This window comes from Acomys minous, assembly GCF_964271855.1.
Source record: "Acomys minous genome assembly, chromosome: 2".
In the NCBI taxonomy this organism is placed as follows: Eukaryota; Metazoa; Chordata; class Mammalia; order Rodentia; family Muridae; genus Acomys; species Acomys minous.
In genome coordinates this window covers 52,352,553-52,378,892 of record NC_140484.1, presented here as the reverse complement: position 1 = coordinate 52,378,892, position 26,340 = coordinate 52,352,553, and the positions used below count along the sequence as shown (strand labels likewise).

Below are 26,340 nucleotides of genomic sequence, written 5' to 3'. Positions count from 1 at the left end.
TCCTCCTCTAACTGAATGCCACCACACCCCGCAGCATGGACGCTGCTGCATCCACCCAGATTACACAGACCTTCCGCAATAAACAGCCAAGCTCTCGCCCCTACTTAGTATCAAATTGAGCAATTTCCAATTTGGCCCTTTTGAGTCCCAAAGCTACCCTGAAATTAAAAGTATCTGTAGGTAATTGAAAAACTTTAAAATAGTCAGTGGATCCAGTTTCAATTAGGGTATAATGGCCCAGACAATGGGCTGGCCAAAGACCTTGGAGGCGCTGGGGTTAAAGATCTCTCTACGAAATAGCCTCCCACCTCCCAAAATGTGTAAACATGGAATTGAAAGTCGACCCCCCCCCCAACCTCACCCCACCAAGAGAAAAAAACAAACAAAAACAAAACAAAAAACAAAAACAAACGGGAACAGCGAAAGTTTGGTTTTGTTTGGTTTTATTGGGCACCATTTAGCCAGAGCTTTTTTAAACTCCCTAAAACTGACCTTGGAAGAAAAGGCTGTGTCACAATGAGCTGTAAACAAGTACAAGCGAACAGTCTTCACGGGGTCCAGCTCCCTCTCACATTTTTCTCACCCACTGGCTGCTTCACTTAATTCCATACTCATTGATAAGCAAATTTAGTCATGATCTTTTGCAAAGCAGCTTTTGAAGATGGAGACAAAAGGGAAAGGTGCTGAATGGAGAACTTAAACATTAACAGGCAGGAAGCAGGGGAACTTCCCGAGAACAGGAAGATCGGGAGTGAAGTAACAGAGCACACTACCACCCAGAACTGCCATAAAAGGAAAAAGCCAAATAAAACAAAACAAACAAACAAACAGAAAAAAAAAAAAAGCCTAACCCACTAGTAGAACACCAGTCAATAATTTAAGTATGGGAAACAGGTCTCTTAAAAAATCAAAATAGGACATTAAATATGGCCACGGTTCATTTCATACTGGTGCACCTGAGACTTGGTAAAGACCACCTGAGAACAGTAATACAACAAAACTCCACACAGGCCCTTTCTGAGGGAGTCTAACACGCATTACCAAAACTCAATGAGCACAGAAATGCATATGGTATATAAATTCTTTTCTCTCAGTTCAATCTTCTAAGTTTTCTTATGCCAAAACTCCTGGGGGTTGGGGGTGGGGGACAGACCTGCAATAGCATACAAAACCAACTCACTCCAATACACTAGAATCCCTCAGTGCCAAAAGGGAAGAGACTGGTAACAATTCATACTACTGTGCAGATATCAAGACCACCAGACCTCACCCTATGCCCAAGCCCCAAGTCAAAATAATCTCCTTTGCTTTTAAAATCTTTCACAGTTGAGGCACAGTACCAGCACTTGCGTTAAATGCCATGACCAGTCTATATAGCAAATCCCAAGTTAGCCAAGCCTACAGTCTGAAAGAAAAACTGTGTGTGTTGTATCTTCATGGGCTATCTACCCAACCAGGTTCTTGCTACATTCTCAGTCTTCTCACTTACTATCAGCCCTCCACACAGACTGGTTTTATTGTCCCTACCTATTCAGAGTGGAATATTCTTTCTTCAGATTTTTTACTGGCCACTCCATCTTAAAGGCACAAACCCTGACTTGTAACTTTAATTACTACCACTTAAAATTATATCTTGTTGATTTTCTATATTATATAGCTCCAATATTTTAACTACTCGGGAACATGAAAGACACTCAAATACTTGTTGACTAAGAAACCAATGTATGGGGGCTGGAGAGATGGCTCAGTGGTTAAGAGCAATGGCAGCTCTTCCAGAGGACCTGAGTTCTCTGAGCACCCTCATGGTGGCTCACAACCATCTATATTGGAATCTGGTGCCCTCTTCTTCTGGTGTGCAGGTGTACACACACATAGACCACATATAATATATACATATATAATATGTGTATATGTATATATATGTATATGCATGTGTGTAAGGAAATAAATCTTTTGAAAAAGAAACATTTTGATAACCCTGAATGACTGAATTTTCAGTATCAGGTTAAAAACTTAGAACACAGTATACTGGCTGGAGAGATGAGGTCCTTAGTTTAAAATCCCATTACTGTTGGGCGGTGGTGGTGCACGCCTTTAATCTTAGCACAGGCAGATTGCTCTGAATTCGAGACCAGCCTGGTCTATAAAGTGAGGCCAAGACAGCCAAGGCTACACAGAGAAACTCTGTCTCTAAAAACAAAAACAACAAAAAATGCCATTACTTAGGGGGGAAAAAACTCTATCGCCTAGAACAATATTCTAATCTATCAAAACAAAAAGCTGATAATCAAAGTCAGAGGTGGCTTTTTACTGTAACTTTGACAAATGCAATAAAATGAAGCCTTAGGTAAAGGGATTAACTATAGCTCATATCTTCATACTGATGTCTATCTACCCAAACACAGGTTACTCACAGGTGTAGGAACTTGGTGTTTTCCCTTTAAAAAAACAAAAATAACAAAAACCACCTACTTCAAGTCCTCTACCTTTCCCATCAACCCACCGACAGAACCACAGAAGCATTTTTATTGGTTGACACCCCTCACTGGCCTGAAATTTTTTAAGCCATCTTGTCTGTCAGGGCTAGGAACGCAGCTCAGTAACAGAATGTCTGTCTAGCAAGGGCCTGGGTTGGTTCCCCAGCAACAACACAAAAACTCTTAGACACCTCGTCTGACCTCAAATTCATGATCCTCCTGCCTCAGCCTTTCTAGTGCTAGGAATATAGGAATGAGACAATACATTTGTCTAGTAATTTACATTTGTAATAAATAACTGGCCCCTGGTCTAGAAATGAATTACAAGTTTGACAAAGTTTCAAATTATAAGCCAATATCCTTCAAGGATGGTCATAAGGAGCCAAAAGGATGACCCCAGCTAAGTATGCCAGCTCCAATCCCACTGCCAGCCATGCCATTTCAATCCCCTTACATTCAGACTTTTCTCCTTGTACTGTAAACTTTATTTTTGATAAGCAAAAGAATGTGATCCTAGGACACAAATATTGGGGAGGCTTGGGGGGAGGCCACCAAAATTGGTATGATCTAATAGCTCAAGTCACAACTATGCACCACTCATAGCAGAAATTCAGATTTTAATGTCCCTTGTATATGCTGTATTTATACGTATATCCCAATTACTTTGTGCTTCACCAGGTCATCACAATGTCCCAAAATCCTAGTATCTTTTTATGTGTGAGCCTAAATTTTTTTTGGTTTTTCTAAGACAAGGTTTCTCTGTGTAGCCATGGCTGTCTTGGACTCCCTTTTAAAACCAGACTGGCTTTGTTTTTGTTTTTCGAGACAGGGTTTCTTTGTTTAACAGTCCTGGCTATCCTGGACTCACTTTTGTAGACCAGGCTAGCTTCGAACTCACAGCAATCCACCTGCCTCTGCCTCCAAGTGCTGGGACTAAAGGTGTGTGCCACCACTCCTGGCTGCCTGAGTGAATTTATGTGCACCATGTATAGGGCCTGCAGACGGTGTTGGATGTTCTAGAACTGGAGTCAAAGTTTGCTGTGAGCTGCCACCAAGTGACTTCTGAGAACCAAACCCAGGCCCCTCTGCAAGAGAAGAAAGCACTCTTAACCAGTGAGTCATCTTGGTAGGCAAGAGATGAAATTTAATACCTGACTATGATACCATCATTTGTTCATTCTTTCAACACTAACATGAAATAATTACAAGAGGAGTAATGCATTTTAGTTCAGATGAACATTTAGAAACGACTTTCAGGCAGGCAGTGAGTGGTGGTGCACACCTTTAATCCCATCACTTGGAAGGCAGAGGCAGGCATATCTCGGTGTTTGAGGCCAACCTGGCCTACAGAGTGAGTTCCAGGACAGCCAGAGCTGCACAAAGAAACCCCGTCTTAGAAATACAAAAGCAAAAGCAAAATACTCCTGGTACTAAAATTATCACCTTTTTACACTTATTTCTGAGTGCGTTGATTTAAAGATCATTTTTAAGCAACACTTGGAACCATGACCATTGTTATGAGGAACTAAGTCCCTGTTGGTAGAGTGCTTCCCAGCATGCATGAGTCCCTACAGTCGTTCAAATCTCGAGCACCACATAAACCGGGCATGGTGGTATTGTCAGTGATCCTAACACTTGGGATACGAAGACAGATATGATTTTAAGGTCATCTTCAGCTACATATAGAGTTGGGAGACCAACCTGACACGTAAAAATCCTGTCTAAAAAAAGAAAAAGAAAAGAAAGAAAGTTGAGTATGGAGGTGCACACCTTTCATTACAACATTCATGAGACAGAGACAGGCAAACAGCTGAGTATGAGGTCAGCCTGATCTATAGGTCAGCCAGTGCTACACAGTAATATCCTGTCTTAATTTAAAAACAAAAAACAAAAAAACCCACCATGCTAGTTGACAAAAAGAGGCAGAAATCCAGGATTCAAACTCAGTAAACCTGAGACAAGTCTTACTAAAGAATTCTCAGTATCAGCCAGGCAGTGGTGGCGCATGCCTTTAATCCTAACACTTGGGAGGCAGAGGTAAGGCAAATCTACGTAAGTTCGAGGCCAGCCTGGACTACAGAGGGAGTTCCAGCACAGCCAGAGCTGTTACACAGAGAAACCCTGTCTCGGAGAAAAAGGAAAAAAAAAAAAATCTCAGTATGAGGTTTTCAAATCAAATCCTATCTCAAACAAACAAACAAACAATAAATAAGTATTCTCCAGCCACTGATACTATCTGCTCCTTGATCTACCCTTTGCCTAGCATTGCTCATCAACGTTAACCAGTTCACTGAGGTAGGTCCTGCTGTCTAGTGTGGAAATCTCTTTAGGTCAAAAAGACTAAACTCCCCAAGTACTGCCATCTCAAGCTTTACAGACAGTTTCAGAAGACTCAGAGCTAGACCTGAAATCAATTCTAAGAATTTTTCTTCCAAAAACCCTAAGTTAGCATCTTTTAAAAATAAAATTTGGGCGCCAGGTGTGGTGGCACATGCCTTTAATCCCAGCACTTGGGAGACAGAGGTAGGCGGATCGCTGTGAGTTCGAGGCCAGCCTGGTCTACAAAGCGAGTCCAGGTCAGCCAAGGCTACACAGAGAAACCTTGTCTCGGAAAACAAACAAACAAAAAAAGTAGAATTTGGATAAACATTAACTTTCTGTGTGTTATCTCCTCTATTACCCAAAGTTCTATTACAGTACACTGGTCCATAAATCTAGTGTTTTCATTATGACTTTACACATCCACACTATTCTACCGTCCACTGACTTGCTTGGACTGACAAGACAAAATGCCTGGAAAAATCAACAGACACGCAAGGACTTTAACAAGGCTTAACTCAGGGACACAGGAGCCAGGAGTTCTGTGAAGAGATGTGACTAGAAACATAGCACACCGCTAGAGACTAGTTCCTCACTGATAAGTCTCATTATGTCTATTGCAAGAAATGGAGCCCCCAGGCCACCCAACAGGGAGGAAAAGCCAAACCTCAAAAAAATAGCTAGCCTCTATGTAGTATTATTCCAGGAATAAACAAACAAACTTCTCCAGCATGGCCAAGGTACAGGAGGTGATATTTGTATAAGTTGAATGCTTTGAAGATAAGGTGAAAGCCATTCCCTCCAGCACTCACTACATTTCTGTCTTCCCATTCACCAAACCCAACTTTTCCCAAGTTACAAGAACAAGCAAAGTATGATGGGCTACAGGATTAACACTGGTGGATAACTTAAGTGAAAAGATGTTTTTAAATCATCTGCAAGGGAAAAGAAAATGACAAATGTAGCTTCTTCTGGCTTGAATGAGAGCCCTGAGGGCTGAGGCAACAAGACGGCCAACAGTGAGAATGATCTAATAGGCCAAACCACTCAAGATGTCGGGCTGCAATAAAGATCATCAACACTGGTCCTGGAAACATATTTAAACTGCTTGGGGGGGTGGATTTTTTATTTTTGTAGGACCCAGGGAATTATGACTGTGGCAGAACAAGAACTACAGAGAAAGGAAAATGACAAAGGAATACTACAAATACATAGGCCACAATCTCAGCCTACACTCGACCTTCTATTTATTCCCCATAGTCACGCCGAGCCTGTAACTGAGCCCTCAGCTCATTCTACCCCCTGTACTGCAAAGGAATGAAAATGAGCAGCCCAGCACCTCAAGGCAAGGTGGTGAGGAGAGGAAGAGAGGAAGGGGGGGGGGGGAGAGAGAGAGAGAGAGAGAGAGAGAGAGAGAGAGAGGGAGAGGGAGAGAGAGAGAGAGAAGCAAGTGAAAGAGCTCTGGCCCCCCCCCCCAATATGTCCTGAGCTTTATCCCACTGAGCCACAAATAAGAACTCCTGACTTTGAGGCATTTTTACATGATAGGCAGAAGGAAGAAGACATCTGTGGCAAGCTACTGTCACAGCCAAGTTCATATGAAGCCAATGAAGGAAGCAGATATCCCCCACCCAACCTATGTGGCAGCCACAGGCACTCAGGCACACACAAGTGCACACACGCTCACATACACACACTCTCCCTTCAGCAAGCCCCCCAAAATGTCTCTAAATCACCCTTCCCCAAGGAGTATCAGATTTCAGTTTTCACTCCAGTTAACCAGTCTTCTTTCATTTACCCATCAAGTTACGCCTCCATCTTACCCCTGGTTGGAACTGCCCAGGTCTTCCACCCCTCTCCCTGACAGTATAAAAAAGTCTCAATTCTTCACCCAATCTCAGCATCCCTACTTCATTATGCTTACATACCAGCCCCTTCTCAAGAGTATGCCTATTATAACACCTTCAAACATAAACCCGGCAAGAAGACATCTAGAAACCGTAACAGATGCACAGGGCAAAGGACTCTCAGGTGATGTGACGACCGAGGCTGGCAGGACACAGGAAGGACGCTCCATGGTGAAGTTCAACGGCTGACGTACCAGGACTGGCCAGAACGGCCCATATGCTTCCAATTCTCCTTGGCCCTCTTTTCTGCGACCACGGGGCAGTACCAGACAGTGACACAGCCCACACCCCACTGTGGCTCCTTTCCCAGGTCCCAGCCTCAACACTCACTCAAGCCCACTGCCAATGGAAACATCGCAGCAGCCCATTACCCATCCCAGGCAGATCTCAGCCAGAACCACCCTGCTGGATCATAGTTTTTTCTTTGGTTTTCTGAACTGGGAAAAGGTCAGGGACACTGGCCAAACCATAAGCAGAGGAAATGGGCATTGTTTGCTAAATTTTGATGTGATCAACTAAAATTGATGGCTGAGAAAGTCCAACCACTTGGTCTGAACTCCCCAGCCCTAAAGATGACATGCTATTTAAGACGATACTGAGCTTAATTCCACTTGGTACCAGGGAACTATTCCAATCCCCACATTGAAACACCTTTGCACACCCACTCTGGGGCTTCAGGCTGCCTTTCTTCTAGCTGTCACATCTTCCTGGATGTCAAACTGGCTCACCTGACACTGAGTGCAATCAAGACAATGACAACCAGGTTTCCAAACCACGAATCGCCCCAAGTTTTATTTGTAGTCCATACAAAAGAGGGGAAAAAAATTAAGATTTCTAACACCACCTACTCGGGGAGATAGGGAGCTGGGACTATGCCAGTCACCATCACCTAAAACATTCAGTGGTAAGCAGGGATTTGGACACATACCAACTGACTGTCCCAACAGGATCTCAGTCTCAACAGTCTCTACAGAGGAACAGTCAGGGGCCCCTGAACGGATGGCATAGCTTGGCGCATAGGAAATGGTTAAAATAACCCTTTCCTGGCCTCCCTCACATCTAAAAAGAAAAATGCGCCGCCTGACCTCAGCTATAGTTTGTATTACCCTCCAGACAACCTTAAGTCACACACAAAAATAAAAGGAAGCCAGGAAAAATAAAAATAAAAATATAAAAGAAATTCCCATTCTGGGGAGGTGGCAGGGTAGAGGGAAAACCGCAGATCTAGAGCCAGTAGCAAGATGTGCTGCTGAGGCAAAGAAACAAAGTAGGTTACTGCCAAACACAAAAGGGTCCTCTCCTGGGGAAGGCCCACATGGTCCAGGGAGGGGGATGAAAAACCGCCACTGAGAGAGGTACAGGACAGGGTAGTGATAACCTGGGTCTACACCCTACCCTACCTCTTCCTCTCTCTCCCTTCCTGTGGCACCCCATCCCCAGGATGGCCCTACATGCGGCGCTGGTAGCCAGAGTGCATCTGAGCTGCCCGCAGGTAATCATTATAGGAGCCCGAATAGCGTGCGTAATCGGAATGGGCATCGGGCAGGCGACGGTAATCCAGCGAGGACTTTGTCGGCGAGCGGCGGAACGAAAGCTGCGACTCTGATAAACGGCGGTAATCAGAGAGCTCGGCTAAACGCCGGTCGGAACCATACCTAGTCGAGAGAAGAAGACAGTTGGTGAATGAGACAGTGGGGGAGGGCTCCAGGTGGGCCTAGGGGAGATGCCACTGGGGACAGGGAGGTGTTACCAGATTTGTCTGTGTGGTTTCCTTGTCAGAAGGCTCACCATCCTATCCAGGCCAAGAAATCAAACCTGGGTTCAAGTCAGTGGGAACCCAAGCCCTCTGCTGAAGCTCTAGCCCTTCCAAACTGGCCAAGGTGACTTTTGGTCTATAGTCCCAAACAAACTATCCCCATTCATGGGCCCTACACAAAAAGACCCAGGTTTATCAACAGAACGACGGACGAAAGCAGCGTCCCCAACTTCCCAGGGTGGACACGCACCTTGTAAGCTTGCCTTCAGCCAGTAAGTGCCAAAAAGACTACTCTCTTTCACATCCACCCAACCAACACCACAACAAGGGAGTAAGCTTAAGACAGCGGGAAAAGCTATGAGCCAACCCTGCACAAAGTGGCTCCAATGGGATACCAGGTTATCCCTAGAATGGTCATGTTTCCTGGCCCCGGGTTGTTGGTATCACCCCTGGCTGAGCACTGATGGCCAGAAATGTTCAGACACTCACCCTCATGACCTTTGGACATCCCCACAGAAAAGACCAAGTGAGGGGCCGATGGCTCCTGTTCCCCTCCCATGCCAACCTCAGCCCCTTGCCCTAAGCCCCAGCTGGGGGCTGAGGCTGGGGGGCATACAGTACCTTTTCGACATGGCGACAGCCTTTTTGTAGGGATCGTCGTAGCTGGCCCGGGGTGGGGAGAGGCGGGTACGCTCATAGGGTGGTGGGGTGCTGTTGGCGTTGGCAACCGCCCCCTGGGACATAGACAGGTAGGCTGCTGACGGTTGGCCTGTCCCATCGTAGGCACTGCCCGGCTGGCCACGGTAGGAGGCAGCAGCCTGGGGATGCTGCTGGGCAGCATAGGAAGCAGCCAATGAGGCTGACGACTGAGTGCGGTAAGGAGTTGCCAGGGTGGCAGAAGGCTGAGCCCCATAGGCTGCTGCCGCACCATAGGAGCCAGTGGCCGCAGCAGCAGACTGAGCTCCATATGAGCCTGACAGGCCCATGGATGCTTGAGCCCCATAACTATTCAGCTGGGTCTGAACAACTGGTTGAGCCCCATAAGAACCAGCCATTGGGGTAGTGGCTTGTGCAGCATAAGCAGCTGGCTGGCTCGCATAGGCAGCAGCTGTGGCTGGCTGTGCCACATACGCAGCAGGCTGTGAAGAATAGGAAGCAGCCTGCTGGGCAGCATATGGGGCAGACTGGGCACTGTAAGAGGCTGAGGGCTGGGCATTGTAAGAGGCTGCCTGGGCTCCATAAGCTAGAGAGGAGGCTGCAGACTGGGCCCCATAGGAGGCTGCTTGAGCCCCATAGGAACCAAGGGAAGAAGCTGCTCCTTGTGTGTTATAGGAAGAAGCAGCTGCACGAACCCCATATGAAGAGGCAGCCTGGGCGCCATAAGAGGATGGCTGGTTTCCATAGGAGGCAAGGGAGGAGCCCTGAGCCCCATAGGAGTTAAGCGAAGAAGCTGCAGCTGCCTGACCCCCATAGGTGGAAAGGGCTGAGGCTGAGGGCTGGGCTCCACCATATGGGCCAAGGGAGGAAGCTGCAGCAGACTGGGAACTAGGGCTAGCCAGCTGACCCCTGTATGGGGCCCCAAGGGAGACAGAGGGCTGAGCACGGTAAGAGGCTGCCTGGGCTGTCATGGGCTGAGTCCGATAGCCGACACCCAAAGAGGCAGAAGGCTGGGCCCTATAGGCAGCTCCCAGTGACACGGATGGTTGAGCCCGGTAGGTGGCTGGCTGGGCCGTCAGAGGAGCCACATAAGAGGCTCGAGGAGGTGAACGGCGCAGGGGGCTGCGGTCGCGACCAAAGAATGGTGGTGTGGGCTGACGGGCTTGCCCATCAAAGCCACCAGTGCTGTTGCCAAAAGCCTGCTGGTAGTCGAAGGTGGCAGAGAAGCCACCAGCTCCAGGGAATGCTGTATCCCCAGCCCCTGGTTTCTTGGTCTTGTCCCCAGACTGGATAGCCAGGGCAGGCCCCTTCTTCTGCCCCTTGGTTGAGAGTTCCACGTTGATGCGCTTGCCCTTCACTTCTTTGCCGTTGAGCTGCGCGATGGCGGCTTTGGCATCTGCTTCCTTCTCCATGTGAACAAACGCGTAGTCTGATAAAGCAGCAGACAGAGGGTTAGCAATTAGGGGGGCAGGGCATGCTACCTGTTGGGTCCCAAACTGGACACACAACAGCACCCAGCTGTTGCTAACTACATACAGGCCTCCACACCCTCCTCTACGTGAGTATGCCATGAAATGTGGCTGATGTGTAACAAAACTGCTGACTGTCTCAAACAGTCACCTTCGGCTATGGTCTTCTTCCCTGTCCCCCCTGCCACCTCAACAAACCGAATTTCTGATGAGAAAAAGAAAAGCAAAGATGAACCACAACTCAAGATAAAACTCTTCACAGCTTCTATAAACATACACCAGCAGCAAACACAGAAATAAATCATGCTAGATGACTTCTCAATTCAAGTACATCTGAAACTCCTGACTGCTCACCTCTGAAGCTAAGAGCTTAGAACACTAGAAAGAACCACTCACATTCTGGCATGACTCACTTCTCAGTTTAGGTCCAACTTAGTAAAAACAGAGCGGCTATAAGAAGCATTCACAAATTCCTCCAATGTAACCTTCCCCTTTCGACATTACTTTCCAGTTTTCACAACCACTTTTTGTTTTTTGTTTGTTTGTTTGGTTGGTTGGTTGGTTGGTTGGGGGGCGTTGTTTTTTGAGACAGGGTTTCTCTGTGTAACCTTGGCTGTCCTAGAACTCACTATGTAGACCAGGCTGGCCTCAAACTCAGAGATCGCCTGCCTCTACCTCCCAAGGGCTGGGATTTTAAAGGCGTGGGCCACCATGCCTGGCTTCACAGTCACTTTCACAAATAGGACCTGTGAGCCAACAGGAAAAAGGAGCACTGTATTCTCTTTTAGGCAAAATGCTCAGTGTGTATGTGTGGCTTGCTGTAAATCAATGTATTCATACCAAGACCACAGCCTCAGCTAGCTCGTCCATGCCCCTTTGTCTCATCAGTCTTTATCCTGAGAAGTCCATGGTCAGAACTGTGTAATATGACCAAAAATGTTAACTTGGACAGAAGCTAGATCCTAGGAGTGTCGATGAGATATGAGAATGAATCTACATCCACATTACTGCCTCTATTTCCTCCTTAAGGGACAGAAGAATGCCTTTCCCTCAGAAGACTGTTTATTGGTTTTTCAGGTTTACCCTTAAGGAGCACTTGCTTTTATGGGGGGTGGGGGTGGGGGACAGGCAAGGCAAGGGACTGAACATAAGAGTATACACAGGCTTGTTCATGACTGAGCAATTATCACCAGACACCTGCCTAGGCTCTCTCATTAAAGACCTGAATAAGGCATGGTGGCGCACACCTGTAATCCCAGCTTTCACGGAGGCAGAGGCAGGTGGATCTCTTTGAGTTTGAGGCCAGCCTGGTTTACAAAGTGAGTCCAGGACAGCCAGGGCTACACAGAGAAACCTTGTCTCAAAAAACAAAACAAAAAAGACCTGAGTAAGTTGTATTGGGAGAAAAGTCTAAGGCAGGATATTCATCTGAGAATTCTAATCACCTACACATGAATGGGAAAAACTTTAAAGGGGAAGAAACTCCTGGTAGCATCCACACCATAAACCTCACAGAGCCAGCCATCAGCAGGGTCTGAAGACCAATGACAGCAACCTGTTCTTAAGAAGGAAGCCTCTGCACTTATCTTCATTTTGGACCTATGGCTACTTTAAGCAATCCAGGAGCCAGGTTCAAGAAATGAAAAGTTGCCGGGCATGGTGGCGCATGCCTTTAATCCCAGCACTCGGGAGGCAGAGGCAGGTGGATCGCTGTGAGTTCGAGGCCAGCCTGGTCTACAAAGTGAGTCCAGGACAGTCAAGGCTACACAGAGAAACCCTGTCTCGAAAAACCAAAACCAAAACCAAAACCAAAACAAAAAAAAAAAAAAAAAAAAAAAAAAGAAATGAAAAGTTATCTGGATGGAATTACAAGGTCCATTCTTATAAAATAGATTATTATGAACAGCCTCCAAACAAGGACTTTCACTCTGAGATGCCGTATCTAAGCTATTTCTATGGAACAAACCACTTCCTGGATTTGAAGACAATGCCACCTCCCAAGAAATAAAAGGTAAAAGCCAAGTGCAGCAAAGGAATATGATCCTAGGCCAGGAACTAGAAGGCCCAGCTTTAGATCTATCCATCACTTACCATTTATTTCCCCAGTGGAAAAATTCATCCTACCAACCTCAAGTTAGAAGACAGAAATGCACCAGGAGTGGTCCCTTTAATCCCAGCACTTGGGAGGCAGAGGCAGGTGGATCACTATGAATTCGAGGCCAGCCTGGTCTACAAAGCAAGTCCAGGACAGCCAAGGCTACACAGAGAAATCCTGTCTCAAAGAAAAAAAGGAAAAGAAAAGGAAAAAAGGCAGAAATGCCTTGTCAGGTGTAAATGGATGTAGGATGATAATGGAGAATGACAGCTCTTCAAACCTAAACTAACCAGAGGTTTATTTCTCTAGAGAATCTTAATTTCATCTCTGACAAAACATATTATCACACTATAACCTGATAAAGAATAAAATGAGGCTAGAGAGTTAGATCGTAGTAAAGAGCACTTCTTGCTCTTGCAAAGGATCCAGGTTTGGTTCTCAGCACTCACATGGTGGCTCACAACCACTTGCACATAACTCCAGGTCCAAAGAATCCCACACCCTCTTCTGACCTGTTTAGGAAAGCACATGCAGACAAAATATTCATACACATAAAATAACTCATTTGTGTGGGGGAGGGGTGTTAGCTCTGGCTGTCCTGTAACTCAGTATGTAGTCTAGGTTGGCCTCCAACTCAGAAATTCCCCTGCCTCTGCCTCCCACATATGCCTGACTTAATTTTTTTTTAGAAAAGAATAAGATGAATGCCAAGTTTGACGCTACTAACTCAACAAATGCTAGTATTCAATGACCCCACAAGCCAACTTCCTATTTAGCAATCATGAAAGTTTAAATGCACCTTTCCATTTAGCCATGGGATATTTGAATTGTCCTTTGATTGCTGACCTCCACATTGGGTTGAGTCAGCTAAAAGTAGCAGCTATGGTCTAAGATCTCTTTAAAAAGAGAGACCTGATATGGTAAAGCTGGCCTACAAGCCCAGCACTCAAATGAGGCAAACAGGAGGTGAGTTTAAGAGGCTAGCAAGAGCTACAAAGTAAGACACTGCCTCAAAAATAAATAAATAAAATCTGAACTCATCCTCAGGAATGACAAAGGTACCAGGGAAATGCAATGACAAGCAGAAACATCCACACAAAATGAAGAGAAAACATCAAGATTAGCTGGAGCTTAAAGATAGATGGGGAGGAAGGTAAGGTGGAAAAAGAAAAACACTTTGAAAGACAAAGGATGCTTTTTTGATCTTCTTCTCCCTCACTGTACCCCTGGCAGGCCTAGAACTCATATATGCACAGACCAGAGAGATCTGCCTGCCTGACAATCAAATGCTGGCACTAAAGGCATGCAATGGGAGCTGCAGTGGTTAAGAACGTGCACTGCACACCCGTCTCACGTACTTCACGACTCTCTCTAGGATCCAATGTCCTCTAGTTCTAGAACTCCACATATACACATAATACACATAATAGAAAAAAGGAAAATCTTAAAAAAGAGAGATGCTGTCTTGGAAACCCCAAAATACATACATACATACATACATACATACATACATACATACATACATACATACAAACAAACAAAAAAGGCATGCACCTCCATGACCTGTTTTCTTACTCTATTCAAAAATGTGCCAGGGAAAAAAACCTAACAAAAATTTCAATGGGTTACAAGAAAACTTAGTTATCCCATCATCTACATCTTACACCTGGTTATGAGTTTAAAACACCAAGTGCTGCTGGGGGTGGTCATGCACACCTTTAATCCCAGCACTCGGAGCCGGAGGCAGGCAGAGGCAGATGGCAGTCTACTGTGAGTTGGAGGCAAGCCTGGTCTACAAAAACAAGTCCAGGATAGCCAGGACTGTTACACAGAGAAACCCTGTCTCTAAAAACCTAAAAAATGAAAAATGAAAAAACAAATAGAAAGAAAAACAAACAAACCACCAAGTGCTACCCAGCACGTGGTGGTAGCCTATAACTCTAGCATCAGGTAAAGGCAAGGAAGACCAGAGCCTGGAGATCAACTTAGATCACTCAGTGAAACCCTGTCTCTGGGGGGGAAAGTTAAAAATAAGTGACATAGCCGGGCGTGGTGGTGCATGCCTTTAATCCCAGCACTCGGGAGGCAGAGGCAGGCGAATCGCTGTGAGTTTGAGGCCAGCCTGGTCTACAAAGTGAGTCCAGGATGGCCAAGGCTACACAGAGAAACCCTGTCTCTAAAAACCAAAAAAAAAAAAAAAGAAAGAAAGAAAAAAGAAAAAAAAGTGGCAAATTAAGATATAAGAAGTGGCAAGGCCAGCCTGGTCTACAGAGCAAGCTCCAGGACAGCCAAGGCTATACAGAGAAACCCTGCCTCAAAAACCCTTTGGCTGCTCACAGTGGCACACACCTTTAATCCCAGCATTTGGATGGAGTTTGAGGCCAGCCTGGTATATACATAGTGAGTTCCAAGACAGCCAGTACTGCATGGTGAGACTGTCAATGGTGTGTGTGTGTGTGTGAGAGAGAGAGAGAGACATGGGTCACACAACAACAAAAAGAGTGGGATGCAGCTTAGTTATAGTGTATATATAACAAGTATAACCTTAGTTTGATCCACAAGAAAAGAAAGGGGGAGCACAGAGGGAGAAGACGGAGGAGAAAGAAGAGAGGAACAGTACTTTCACTGAATAATTTCAATGATTGTCCAAATGAGCTATAATGCCTCAAATACAAATATAGTCAACTTTTATCAGGAAGGTAAGTGTCTAAGTTTGATACTAGAAGGAAGTGTGAGCTGGGCATGGTGGTACAAATCTGTAATACCAGCACTTAGAAGGTAGAGGCAATTGAGATCAGGACATCAAGGTCATCCTCAGCTACATAGCAAGTTCAAGACCATCCTGGACTGTATGATAGTCTCACAAGGGGGAGGGGGTTTGGAGAGATGGCTCAACCTTTGATGACACCTGCAGCTCTTGTAGACAAGCTAGAATCAGTTCCCAGCTCTCACACTGTGGCTCACAACCATCCCTAATTCCAATTCCAGGGAACCAGACAACCTCTTCTGACCTCTGTGGCCATCAGGCATGCATGTGGTGCAATACATAAATGCAGGCAGTCATGCACATAAAATAAAATAGATCTAAAGGGGTGTGGGTGTGTGCTGAAAATGCACCTTGGTTAGTATAAGCCCAGAGTGCCTAAATTACCTAGTTGATGAAACCTGCACCAGGGCTAAGTTCAGTCACGGTAAGCAGCCAAACTCCAATCTGTCAGATACTCAGAAGCCACCTAACAGTGAAGAACCCAGCCCTTTCAAGAACCTCAAAGACCCACTTGCCTGGAGAACTACTTCAGAGAAACTACTGCATTAAGATTAGCAAACAGAGCCGGGTACCTTTAATCTCACCACTCAGGAGGCAAAGGCAGGTGGATCGATGTGAGTTCGAGGCCAGCCTGGTCTACAAAGGGAGTCCAGGACAGCCAAGGCTACACAGAGAAACCCTGTCTCGAAAAGCCAATTAAAAAAAAAAAAAAACATTAGCAAACAGAGCCGAGCTGCTCACCTTTTAATCCCAGCGCTGGGGAGGCAGAGGCAGGTGGATCACTGAGTTCAAGGCCAGCCTGGTCCAAAAAGCTAGTCCAGGACAGCAAGGGCTACACAGAGAAACCCTGGGGGGGGGGGGAGCGGTTTAAGATTAGCAAACAGGGCCAAGCAATAGGTACACCTTTAATACCAAGACGTGGGGGTGGGGGAGAGGCAGGTGGCTCTCTGAGTTTAAGGCCTTCTTGGTCTACAGAATGAGTTCCAGGACAGCCAGGACTACATAGAGAAACTATCTTGGGGGAAAAGCAAGTAATGTTTTCAGGACCTTGTATAGCGTGATGGCTCCACAATCTCTGGCAACAAGGTAAGAGAAATTTTCCTAAAAGAAGACTAAATACTTTTAACTTAAATTTACAAAGCTGTGTACAGAAAGAATAGCTGACCAAAAAAAGAATATTTTTCTTTTCTGATATTCAGATCTCCTTTGAAACCTGTATGCTTCCTGAAACTGTTAATCTTTGAATATCCAATAGTATACAGCCATCGGGAATAGTTATCACTGTTGCTATGGAGATTTTTATTCTACAAATCATACCTGAACTCAAGTAACCAAGCAACTTTGTTTTTTCCTGGGAAATAAAACACAACTAGCCATCCCATTTCAGATTAAAATTCTGCACTTTTCAAAGACCTGACAGCCTCAACCAAATGTTCATCCTTATCCCCCTCCCAAAAATGAGAAAGGTAATTAGAGAACCAAAACCAATCTCTTCTAGTACATTCTCAACTTTACAATCTTTCACCCCAAAAGAAACAGAAAGTCATCAGCATAAGTATGTTCACATCCTCACCAAATCCTTAAACCAAAGGACAGAGTCTGTGTAATATCAGCCTAGAATGTAGTTCTGCTATGTGTTTCCAAAAGGAAAAAAAAATGCACAAAACTCTCATGGGAATCAGCCTAGAATTCTACATCTCATGGGCAATATTACCAACCACCACCCTCATTGCCACTTACTGTCAGCCCCAAACAAATTCGGGCAAATGCCTGGCCTACCATCTGAGAAAAAGTGTACTGACCCATACAAACTCCAATGGAGACTGTGCTGCAGTACTGGATTCTGTCCCCTCTAATAGCCAGACTTCCTAAGGACCACAAAAGAAACTAGATAGGCCAATTAAACACACAATTCTCATTAAACTCATACATCCCATCCTTTTGCTGGCCCAAACTGAGACCTTTCCCACTCTTTCACTCAAACAGAAGCAAAAACCCACGCACCACACAGCCTGCTCAAAGTCTGCAGGAAGTCTCGGTGCAGAGATAACCTGAATTGAGGAAAACGAATGCAGTGTTAATGCAGAACAAAAATGCTGTCCTAGTAATGCACACCCTAGGACCCCTTTTATCCCCCGCCCCAGAAAAGATAAAGAATGGTCCAAAAGATGTGACTTTGCAGGACAGCCAAGGAACCCTCTGTTAAGAATGACCCTACACCCACATTATCCTGTCCTCAAAATGTCTCAGAGGGCATGAGCAAATATGAATCCAACAGCAGAAATAGGGCATGAGCAGGGCCTCACTCCCAGGTTGCACTGTTGAAAAGGGCAGGGCAAAGTTAACCGCTAACGACCTAGGTGTCCCATAAAATCTTGCCAACATAAAAGAACAAGCATTTAGAAGACATAAAACCCCAACCTATGAAAGTCAAAAACACACATTTCCTCAAAGAAAAGGCAAACTAGTGAGCTGCCCTAAGAATTATTCAGGCAATGAAGAGTACTGGCTGAATAAATGGTGTTTAGTCCAAGTTTAATAGAGACCTCACACACCCCTCTCAATTTTCCCCAAAGCCATAGTCCTTTACAATCTCACCAAGCTTACAAAGCAGCTGTGCCCTGAGGCACCAATTTGGCAAGTAAAGGCTACCTGCAGTGAGGCTTCATAACACAAGCCCCCCTCCACATGCAAAAATACAGAGAAGCAGGGCTTCCAGTTGGTAAGGTGTAAAACCAAACACAGAGTGGGGGAGAGCAGGGACGAGAAGTGCAAAGCATAAAACTGCCAAGGCTAACCCACCAAATATTGAAAGGCCAAAGAGGTTCGCAAGAGGCCCCTCCGGTACCCACAAGCAGATCCATTCCAGACAACACTAAAAGATCTCAACCTGAGAAACGACCAAGGGCCCGGTTACCTTCCGCTTGGGGGCATTCGTCAGTAGGGAACCCCAGGGCGGCCTTGGGGCTTTAGCCCAACCTTTTCCCCTCTTCCCTCGATCTGACCGATGTCTGGAGAGGAAGTGGGGATAGTGGCGAAATCTAACCCGCTCCATGATGCGGATGGTGCCCTTCACTTTCGAATTTCATTTTGGTGGCAGGCCCATGCAACCAGGAAAAGGCGCCCCTCCACCCCATCGGGCACACTCGCAAATCTCTGGCGGGTCCCAGCCCCGTGGCTTCGGCTCGCAGTGGCTACGGCACCCGCCCGGAGCCGACTCCTCCCACTTGATGAATGTTGTTTGGACTGCAAGGAAGAAGGGTGGCTCTATCCAACTGGCCCCCCCCAGCACCTCAGGCCCCTCACCCGCAGACTTGCCCACCTTTCCCGACCCGAAGGACTAACCCCCGGGTAAGGGGCGTGGCTAATAGGCTGAGTGCTCCGCGCGTGCCCCTCCCCCGAGCGCGCTCCCGCGTTACCTTTTACCACGTCACACTCGATGACGCGTCCACGGCGCTCGAAGAGGCTGCGCAATTCCTGGCTTGTGCATGCAGCCGACACATTGCCCACGAAAATCTTCCAAGTGTTCAGGGGCCTCGGGCGCGACATCTCCACCACGAGCGCGCGACCTGGACGCAGCTCGTGGCCATGCAGGGCCTCGATAGCGCGCACCGCGCCAGCGTTCTCGCGCATGTGCACGAAGGCAAACTGTTTCATGACGGCGCAGCTCATGACCGTGCCGTAGGGCGCGAAGAGGGCTGCCAGCTCCTCTGGCGTCGTATCCGCCCCATCGACATTGCCCACGAAGATCTTCATTTTGCCGCCGCAGCCGCCTTCCCGGAGAGACGGGACCTCTCCTACAGCGACAGGCAAAACGTCCGAACGACCCGCAGTCCTCCACAGGAATGGCTGGCGACCGGAGAACCCCGCCGCGCAGGCGCTCTGGCCTAGCCAATTGGAGGCCGCATCGCGCGCCTATAGCAGCCAATCAAAGGGGCGGAGAGAAGATGCCCTTTGACGCAGCCAATCCCAGAGGGTCTGGAGCCCGCTAGTTAGCGGAGGGAGTGGAAAAGGCACAAGGGCGCGCGACCAACCGCCGCCTCCGGGGGGGAGGGGAAAGAAGGGCGGGCGGCGAGGGAGCGCGCCCGGGCTGAGTCGGCAGAGGCCTAGTCGGCGGCAGAGTGGCCTCTGGCCGGGGTGTGGCGCGCCGGCTGGGCCCCAAGGAAAACTTTGTCCCGGCTCCTTCCTTCGAGCCGCCTCGGCGAAACCCCGTTTGTTGTGGTAGCAGCCTGAGTGTCGCGGAGAAGCTGCGCCCGGCGGGAGAAACAAGGACGAACGCCTTTAGTCTGGGACGTTCCGCCCCCCCCCCCAAAACTATGCTTAGCGACCCTAGGAAATCAAAGAGGCCAGTAATTGCAAGCACACTACTTGGGGTTGCTTAGGCTCTGCAGGATTTTGCAGACAGTGAAAACTGAGAAACAGCGGCTGTCTCAACCTGATGGAATTTCTAGAAAGATGGAGGTGACTATTTTAGGCATGAAGTTTAACACAACATAATGGTGCACAAAAGAGATGAGCAGTGATCCTGAGGAAGCTAAAAGTTAGTTTCTCTGTGTAGCCCTGGCTGTCCTGGACTTGCTTTGTAGACCAGGCTGGCCTCGAACTCAGAGACTGAGTGCCATGTGCCCGGTCCATGGCTCACACTTTAATCCCAGCACTCAGGAGGATTTTGTTCTAGGCCAGCCTGATCTACATGGTGAGTTCCAGAATAGCCAGGGCTTATCTAGAGACCCTGTGTCGCTCCCCCACCCACCCAAACACACACACAATTTAGAGGGGCTGCTCACCGGTAAAGGGCACTTGCTGTTTTTCCAGAGTACTTGAATTCAATTCTCAGCACCCACATGATGGCGCACAACTCTCTCCTTCCAAATGAACTGACGCCCTCTTCTGGCCATTGCACATATGTGGTGCACAGAGAAACATGCAGGCAAAACATCCACACGCCATAAAATAATAAACATTTAAAACAAAAACCTGAAGATTTTAAAAACAAGAAGAGCTAGACAATGTGACCCACTGCTGTAATCACAGCTTTCCGGAGGCTGAGGCAGGAAAATCGGCACAGACGAGGAGGCAGAAGGATCAAGCTGAAAGTCATCCCAACTTGTAGGTAGCCTGGGATACCTGAGACCCCTATGTCATAAATAAGTAACCTCGGGGAGAGGTCTTTTGAGTCTTGTGGGTTTAATTCTTTTTTTTTTATATGTATGAATGTTTGCCTGTATATGTTTGTACACCACCTGCATGCAGTCCCGGTGTAAGCCCGAAGAAGACGTCAGATCCGCTGAACCTGGAGTTTACAGATGTTTGTGGACTGCCTTTTGGGTGCTGGAAATCAAAACCCCGTACTCTGGAAGCTCTTCTAGTACTCTTAATGGCTCAACGGTCTCTCCAGCCCCTTGTGGGTTTCTTGTTCTTGTGAGCTCCCCTTTCCTGTCAGGAATGCGTGCTAAAATGTAGAGGGAAAGGCTCCACCACAAAGATGCATGTGGAACAAAATGGATGATTTTAGCCACACTCACATATGCAGCACATTTACGCTGCGCAGCCACCGCCGCCACCAACCTCCGGGATATCCTTGCCTTCATCAGCTGAAACTCTGTGCCTGTTAACACTGACCCCCAGTCATCCTTTCCGGTCCCTTGAAACCAACATTTGACTTTCTCTGTAAATCTGAGGGTTTGGGGTACTTCACAGAGCATACTAATATTTGTCCTGTTGTGACAGGTTTGTTGTACTTAGCACACTGTTTTTAAGCTTAACATTGTAGTGTGTCAAAATTCCCTTTCGTTGGTTTTTGTTGTTGTTGTTGTTGGTTTTGGTTTTGATTTTGGTTTTTTGAGACAGGGTTTCTCTGTGTAGCCTTGGCTGTCCTGGACACACTTTGTGGACCAGGCTGGCCTCGAACTCACAGAGATCCTCCTGCCTCTGCCTCCTAAGTGCTGGGATTAAAGGAGTGTGCCACCGTGCCCTGTTAATTCCCTTTTTAAAGGCTAATTATATTGCATGTATACTGTATTTTCTTTATCCATTGCTCCGGGAGTGGACACTTTGGTTGTGTTGAAATTGTGGCCATTGTGGATATAATGTTGCTCGGAACATGAGTGTACAAACACCCTTTGAGGGCCAGTGAAGTGTCTCAGTTGGTAAGGGTGCTTGTGCCCAGTCTGATGACCTGAGCTTGCTTCCCAGGACCAAAATGGGAGGGGAGAACTGATTCCATGTTGTTCTCGGACTTCTGTGTGCACCTCCTACTCCCCCCACCCATATATATAAATTTGTGTGTGTGTGTGTGTGTGTGTGTGTGTGTGTGTGTGTGTGTGTGTACAGTGTTTAAACCCCAGCCTCCTGAACGTTGGGATCATAGCCATGTGACTCACTCTGGCCAATGAAAAGTCAAAAGGGCTGTTTGTCCTGTCAGGCATAAATGTTAAAAGCCGGGACATATTTGACTTACATCTTTTCCTTCTCTTGATAGTGGACCTACTGAGCTAAGGCTTCTATCACCCAGAATGATTTGAGTGGGCAGAGCCTTCACCTCATACTCAGCCTATCATGATCTGTGTAAACACCTCACAGTTACTAAACAGAACCATTCCCAGAGACATTTCTAGGCGAGTGCTCTCCCACTGAGCCACTCACTAAACCCTGGAAGGCATTACTAATAATCATCACATGAAGTGCTTCTTTGAACTGTTTTGTCAGCCTCAAGTGCTAATTGAATGGTTATTGTTGCCATTTTACCACTGGTAGTGCTTTCTAATATGCAAACATGATTAAATTCAGTGTATTCGGTGAAAATGTTTTGTTTCTAAATGAAATAAACTGAGTTTTACATACATAGATTCACCAACCACAGACTGAAAATATTCAAGAACGGTGGGTAGGGATGATGCAGATACAGAACTGGGAAAAAATGTGTTCTGTAGCCTTTGTTCCTGACACTGCTCTCTAAGCAGTACATCCTCATGGTTACCTATAAACCTATCTATTTATTGGGTGTGATAATGATTTAAAGAAAAACTTCTTAAGCTGTGAATCAAACCTTATAAGGAGTCATGTAATTTAATATGGGGCGTGGGTCCCAGAAATTTTGGTAAAAGTGAAAAGTTTCTGAAAGCATAATGACAAAAAAAAAAAAATCAGCTTAAACTCATGAGTCAAGCTGGGAGTGCTGATGCACACTTTCCCTCTCAGGGCTTGGGGGCAGAGGCAGGCAGCTCTCTTGTGACTCTGGGGGCAGCCTGGTATATATAGCAAGTTTCAGACTAATCCGACCCAGTTTGAAAAAGCGTGTGTGCGTGTGTGTGCGCATGCGCAAGTATATGTTGAGGGTGGGTGGGAGGTGGGACTGGAGAAATAATGGTTCAGCAGTAAAGAGCATTTACTGCTCTTCCAGAGGACCTGGGTTCAGTTCACAGAACCCACATGGTGGCTCACAACCATCTGTAACTCCAGTTCTGACAAGGGATCAGACACCTTCATCTGACCTCTGTAAGCACCAGGGACACAAATGGTACACATACATAATTTTCAGGCAAAACACTCATACATAAAATAATCAACACACACCTTTAATCCCAGCACTCAGGAGGCAGAGACCGGTAGATCTCTGTGAGTTTGAGGCCAGCCTACTCTACAAAGTCAGTCCAGGGCAGCCAAGGCTACACAGAGAAACCGTGTCTCAAAAAAAACAAAAACCAAACAAAAAATATTCAAAAGAATTAAATTATTTGTATACCAAAACTGCTCTAAAATAAATTTATTTAAATTCATTATTAGTAATATTTGATTTGAATGCTTATTTTATATATCTTTTTTTTTTTTTAATTCTAAAACAGAGTTTCCCTGTGTAGCTTTGGCTGTGCTGGACTTGTCTTATAGACCTGGCTGGCCTTGAACTCACAGAGATCTGCTTGCCTCTGCCTCCCTGAGAGCTGGGATTACAGGCATGTGCCACCTCACCCAGCTTATTTTCTATGCCTTTAAACAAGGAGCCTCGTGATTAAAAAAAAAATTTAAGAAGCCCTAAATTAAGGTATATTAGAGATGTGCTAAAGAAATAGCTCAGTGATTAATGCGTGCTTGTTGCTCTTGCAGAGGGCCTGTATGCAGTTCCCGTGTGGTAGCTGACAAACATCTGTAATTCCAGTTCCAGTGGTCCAGGGATCTAACCTCGACAGGCACCAGGCATGCATGTGGTACACAGGCAAACACGTGTTTTGGGTTTTGTTTGTTTTGCTTTTTCAAGACAGGGTTACTCTGTGTAGCCTTGGCTGTCCTGGACTTGCTTTGTAGACCAGGCTGGCCTCTGGGATTAAAGGCATATACCACCACACCCGCCATACTTTTTTTTTTTTAATCTTTTAAAGTATATGGGAGAGTGAAGCATGGTATTACATGTCTTTAATCCCAGCACTTCGAAGACAGGAACAAGTGGATCTCTGTGAATTTGAGCCCAGCCTGGTCTACATAGCAAGCGTCTGGCTAGCCAGGGCTACTTAATGAGATCCTGTCTCAAATAATAAATACATATTTGGGAAGAAGGGCATGCATAGGCTCAATGCAAGTACCTTACCATTTTATATACAGCACTCAAACATCCATGAATTTTGATAATCTACAAGAGTCCTGACCCCAAACCATGTGGATACTGAGGAATGATTAATTTAATGTAAATTAAATGTGTTTTTCAGCTACATTCAGTGGGTTACTTTACCTCCAAGGGTAACCATACACAAGAGTGTGTGCAAATGACCACAATGTGGGGAAAGAGATCCTGCACCCCAAGCTTTACAAGACTGGCTCCCTGGGCCCTGGAGAGACGGTACGCAACCTGCAGAGCCGCCAGGAGGAGCAGGGTCTAAGCCCTGACGCTGCCAGGACCTTGAAGAAGGAAAAAGGTAGGACCCGGAAATTGAGAGTAGCTCCAGGAAGCTCAAAGTCAAGGCCAACTATAAAACCACTGCCAGGCCCAAAGCAGGTGGCAAAGGGGACAAAGTTTGTGGCCCGACAGTTCGCCAATCATGTAGCAGCATTGTCAAGGATGGGCAAGCCTGATGTGGCCCAAGGAATGCTCTTGGGGACAGAACAGATGAGCGGGGATCCTCCATCTAAGACCCACACGCTGTTTCCTAGTTAGCAGCCATGTGCCCAGAATGGGTTTTTGTTGGGGTCTTTCCAGCCCTGCGTATAGCCTCAGGCTCATAGCCACAGCTGCCTGAACTTGTGTATCTCAGGCTCCTTGCCAAGTCTGTCTGTCCGTCTGTCTGTCTCTGTCTGTCTGTCTCTCTCTCTCTGCCTCCCTCTCTCTGCCTCCCTCTCTCTGTCTCTCTGTCTCTCTGTCTCTCTGTCTCTGTCTGTCTATCTGTCTGTCTGTCTGTCTGTCTGTCTGTCTCTCTCTCTCTCTCTCTGTTTTTCGAGAAGGGTTTCCCTATGTGGCCTTGGCTATCCTGGACTCACTTTGTAGACCAGGCTGGCCTACTTCTGCTTCCCACATTCTGGGATTACAGGTGTGGGCCACCAGCCCAGTTTATGCATTTATTTCTTAATAAATAAAGCAGGGCAAGATAATGTTAACATTTGGGAGGTAGAGGCAGGAGTATCAGGAGTTTAAGGTCATTGTCAGTTATACTGGGACTGGACTACATGAGACCTTGCCCCACACACACACACACACACACACACACACACACACACACACACACACAAAAACTTGAAAAAAAAAAAAGGAGGAGGAGGAGGAACAGGGCTCAGTAGCTAAGAGCATACATTGGGTTTTGTTTTGTTTTGTTTTTGCTTTGTGGTTTTTGTTTTGTTTTGTTTTTTGAGACAGGGTTTCTCTGTGTAGCGGTGGCTGGCCTGGCCTGGCTTTGTAGACCCGGCTGGCCTCGAACTCACAGAGATCCACCTGCCTCTGCCTCCCAAGTGCTGGGATTAAAGGCATGTGCCACCATACCTGGCCGCTTTGGTTTTTTTGTTGTTTTTTTTGTTTTTTGAGGCAGGGTTTCTCTGTGTAGCCTTGGCTGTCCTGGACTCACTTTGTAGACCAGACTGGCCTCAAACCCACAGTGATCACCTGCCTCTGCCTACTAAGTGCTGGGATTAAAGGCGTGTACCACCAAACCTAGCTACGTTGTTCTTTCAGAGGACCAGGGTTCAACATCAACATAGCAGTTCACAATTCTCTGTAATATCAGTTTCCAGGGGATCTGACATCCTCTTCTGGTAGGCACATATGCATGCATATACTTACAAAAATGCAGTGCAACCAAAATACTCTGACACATAAAATTAAAAAAAAAATTTTTTTAATTAAAAAAAAAGCCAGGCAGTGGCCGGGCAGTGGTGGCGCACGCCTTTAATCCCAGCACTCGGGAGGCAGAAGCAGGTGGATCTTTGTGAGTTTGAGGCCAGCCTAGTCTACAAAGTGAGTTCAGAACAGCCAAGGCTACACAGAGAAATCCTGTCTTGAGAAAATAAATTAAATAAACAACTTGACTGGAAGAGAGGAGTACAAGGTACAAGCTCCTTCTGTTCTGTATGAACTTTAAATTTTTATTTATAAGCCACCCTGAGACTCTGTCTCAAAACAAACAAAATATCCTGGGTAGAAGAAATAGAAATATGTTTTAGTAATTTGACAAATGTTATAATACAGATAACGATCTATAATATAAGATAATATGTAATGAAAGGGCCAGTGAGGTAGCTTGGTGGATAAAGGGACTTGTCACAAAAAAACATGGCAACCTGAGAGTCACATAAAGATAGGAGAGGAACAACTCCACAAAGTTGTCCTCTGACCTCCCATGCATACTTTGTCACAAGGTACACACACACACACACACACACACACACACACACACACACACACTATGTAGCCAGGCG

General features: G+C 46.3%; 1 protein-coding gene across 2 annotated transcripts in view; it reads right to left on the bottom strand.

The window, feature by feature from the left end:
- The window catches only part of LOC311592557 (RNA-binding protein 14), a 28,296-nt gene extending 8,935 nt beyond the window's left edge, over nt 1-19,361 (bottom strand). Inside the window, exons 1-3 of one of the 2 annotated variants that reach the window (XM_084773104.1) lie at nt 18,867-19,334; nt 9,081-10,545; nt 7,468-8,358 (exon numbers count right to left, since the gene is read on the bottom strand). In XM_084773104.1, coding sequence (XP_084629230.1) covers nt 8,151-8,358; nt 9,081-10,545; nt 18,867-19,203 — 2,010 coding nt within the window. In that variant the 5' untranslated portion in view covers nt 19,204-19,334 and the 3' untranslated portion in view covers nt 7,468-8,150. Of the gene's footprint in view, nt 1-7,467; nt 8,359-9,080; nt 10,546-18,866 lie in introns of those variants that run through there. The other variant, XM_084773108.1, reaches the window with a different exon arrangement.
- Nucleotides 19,362-26,340: the final 6,979 nt, after the last annotated feature.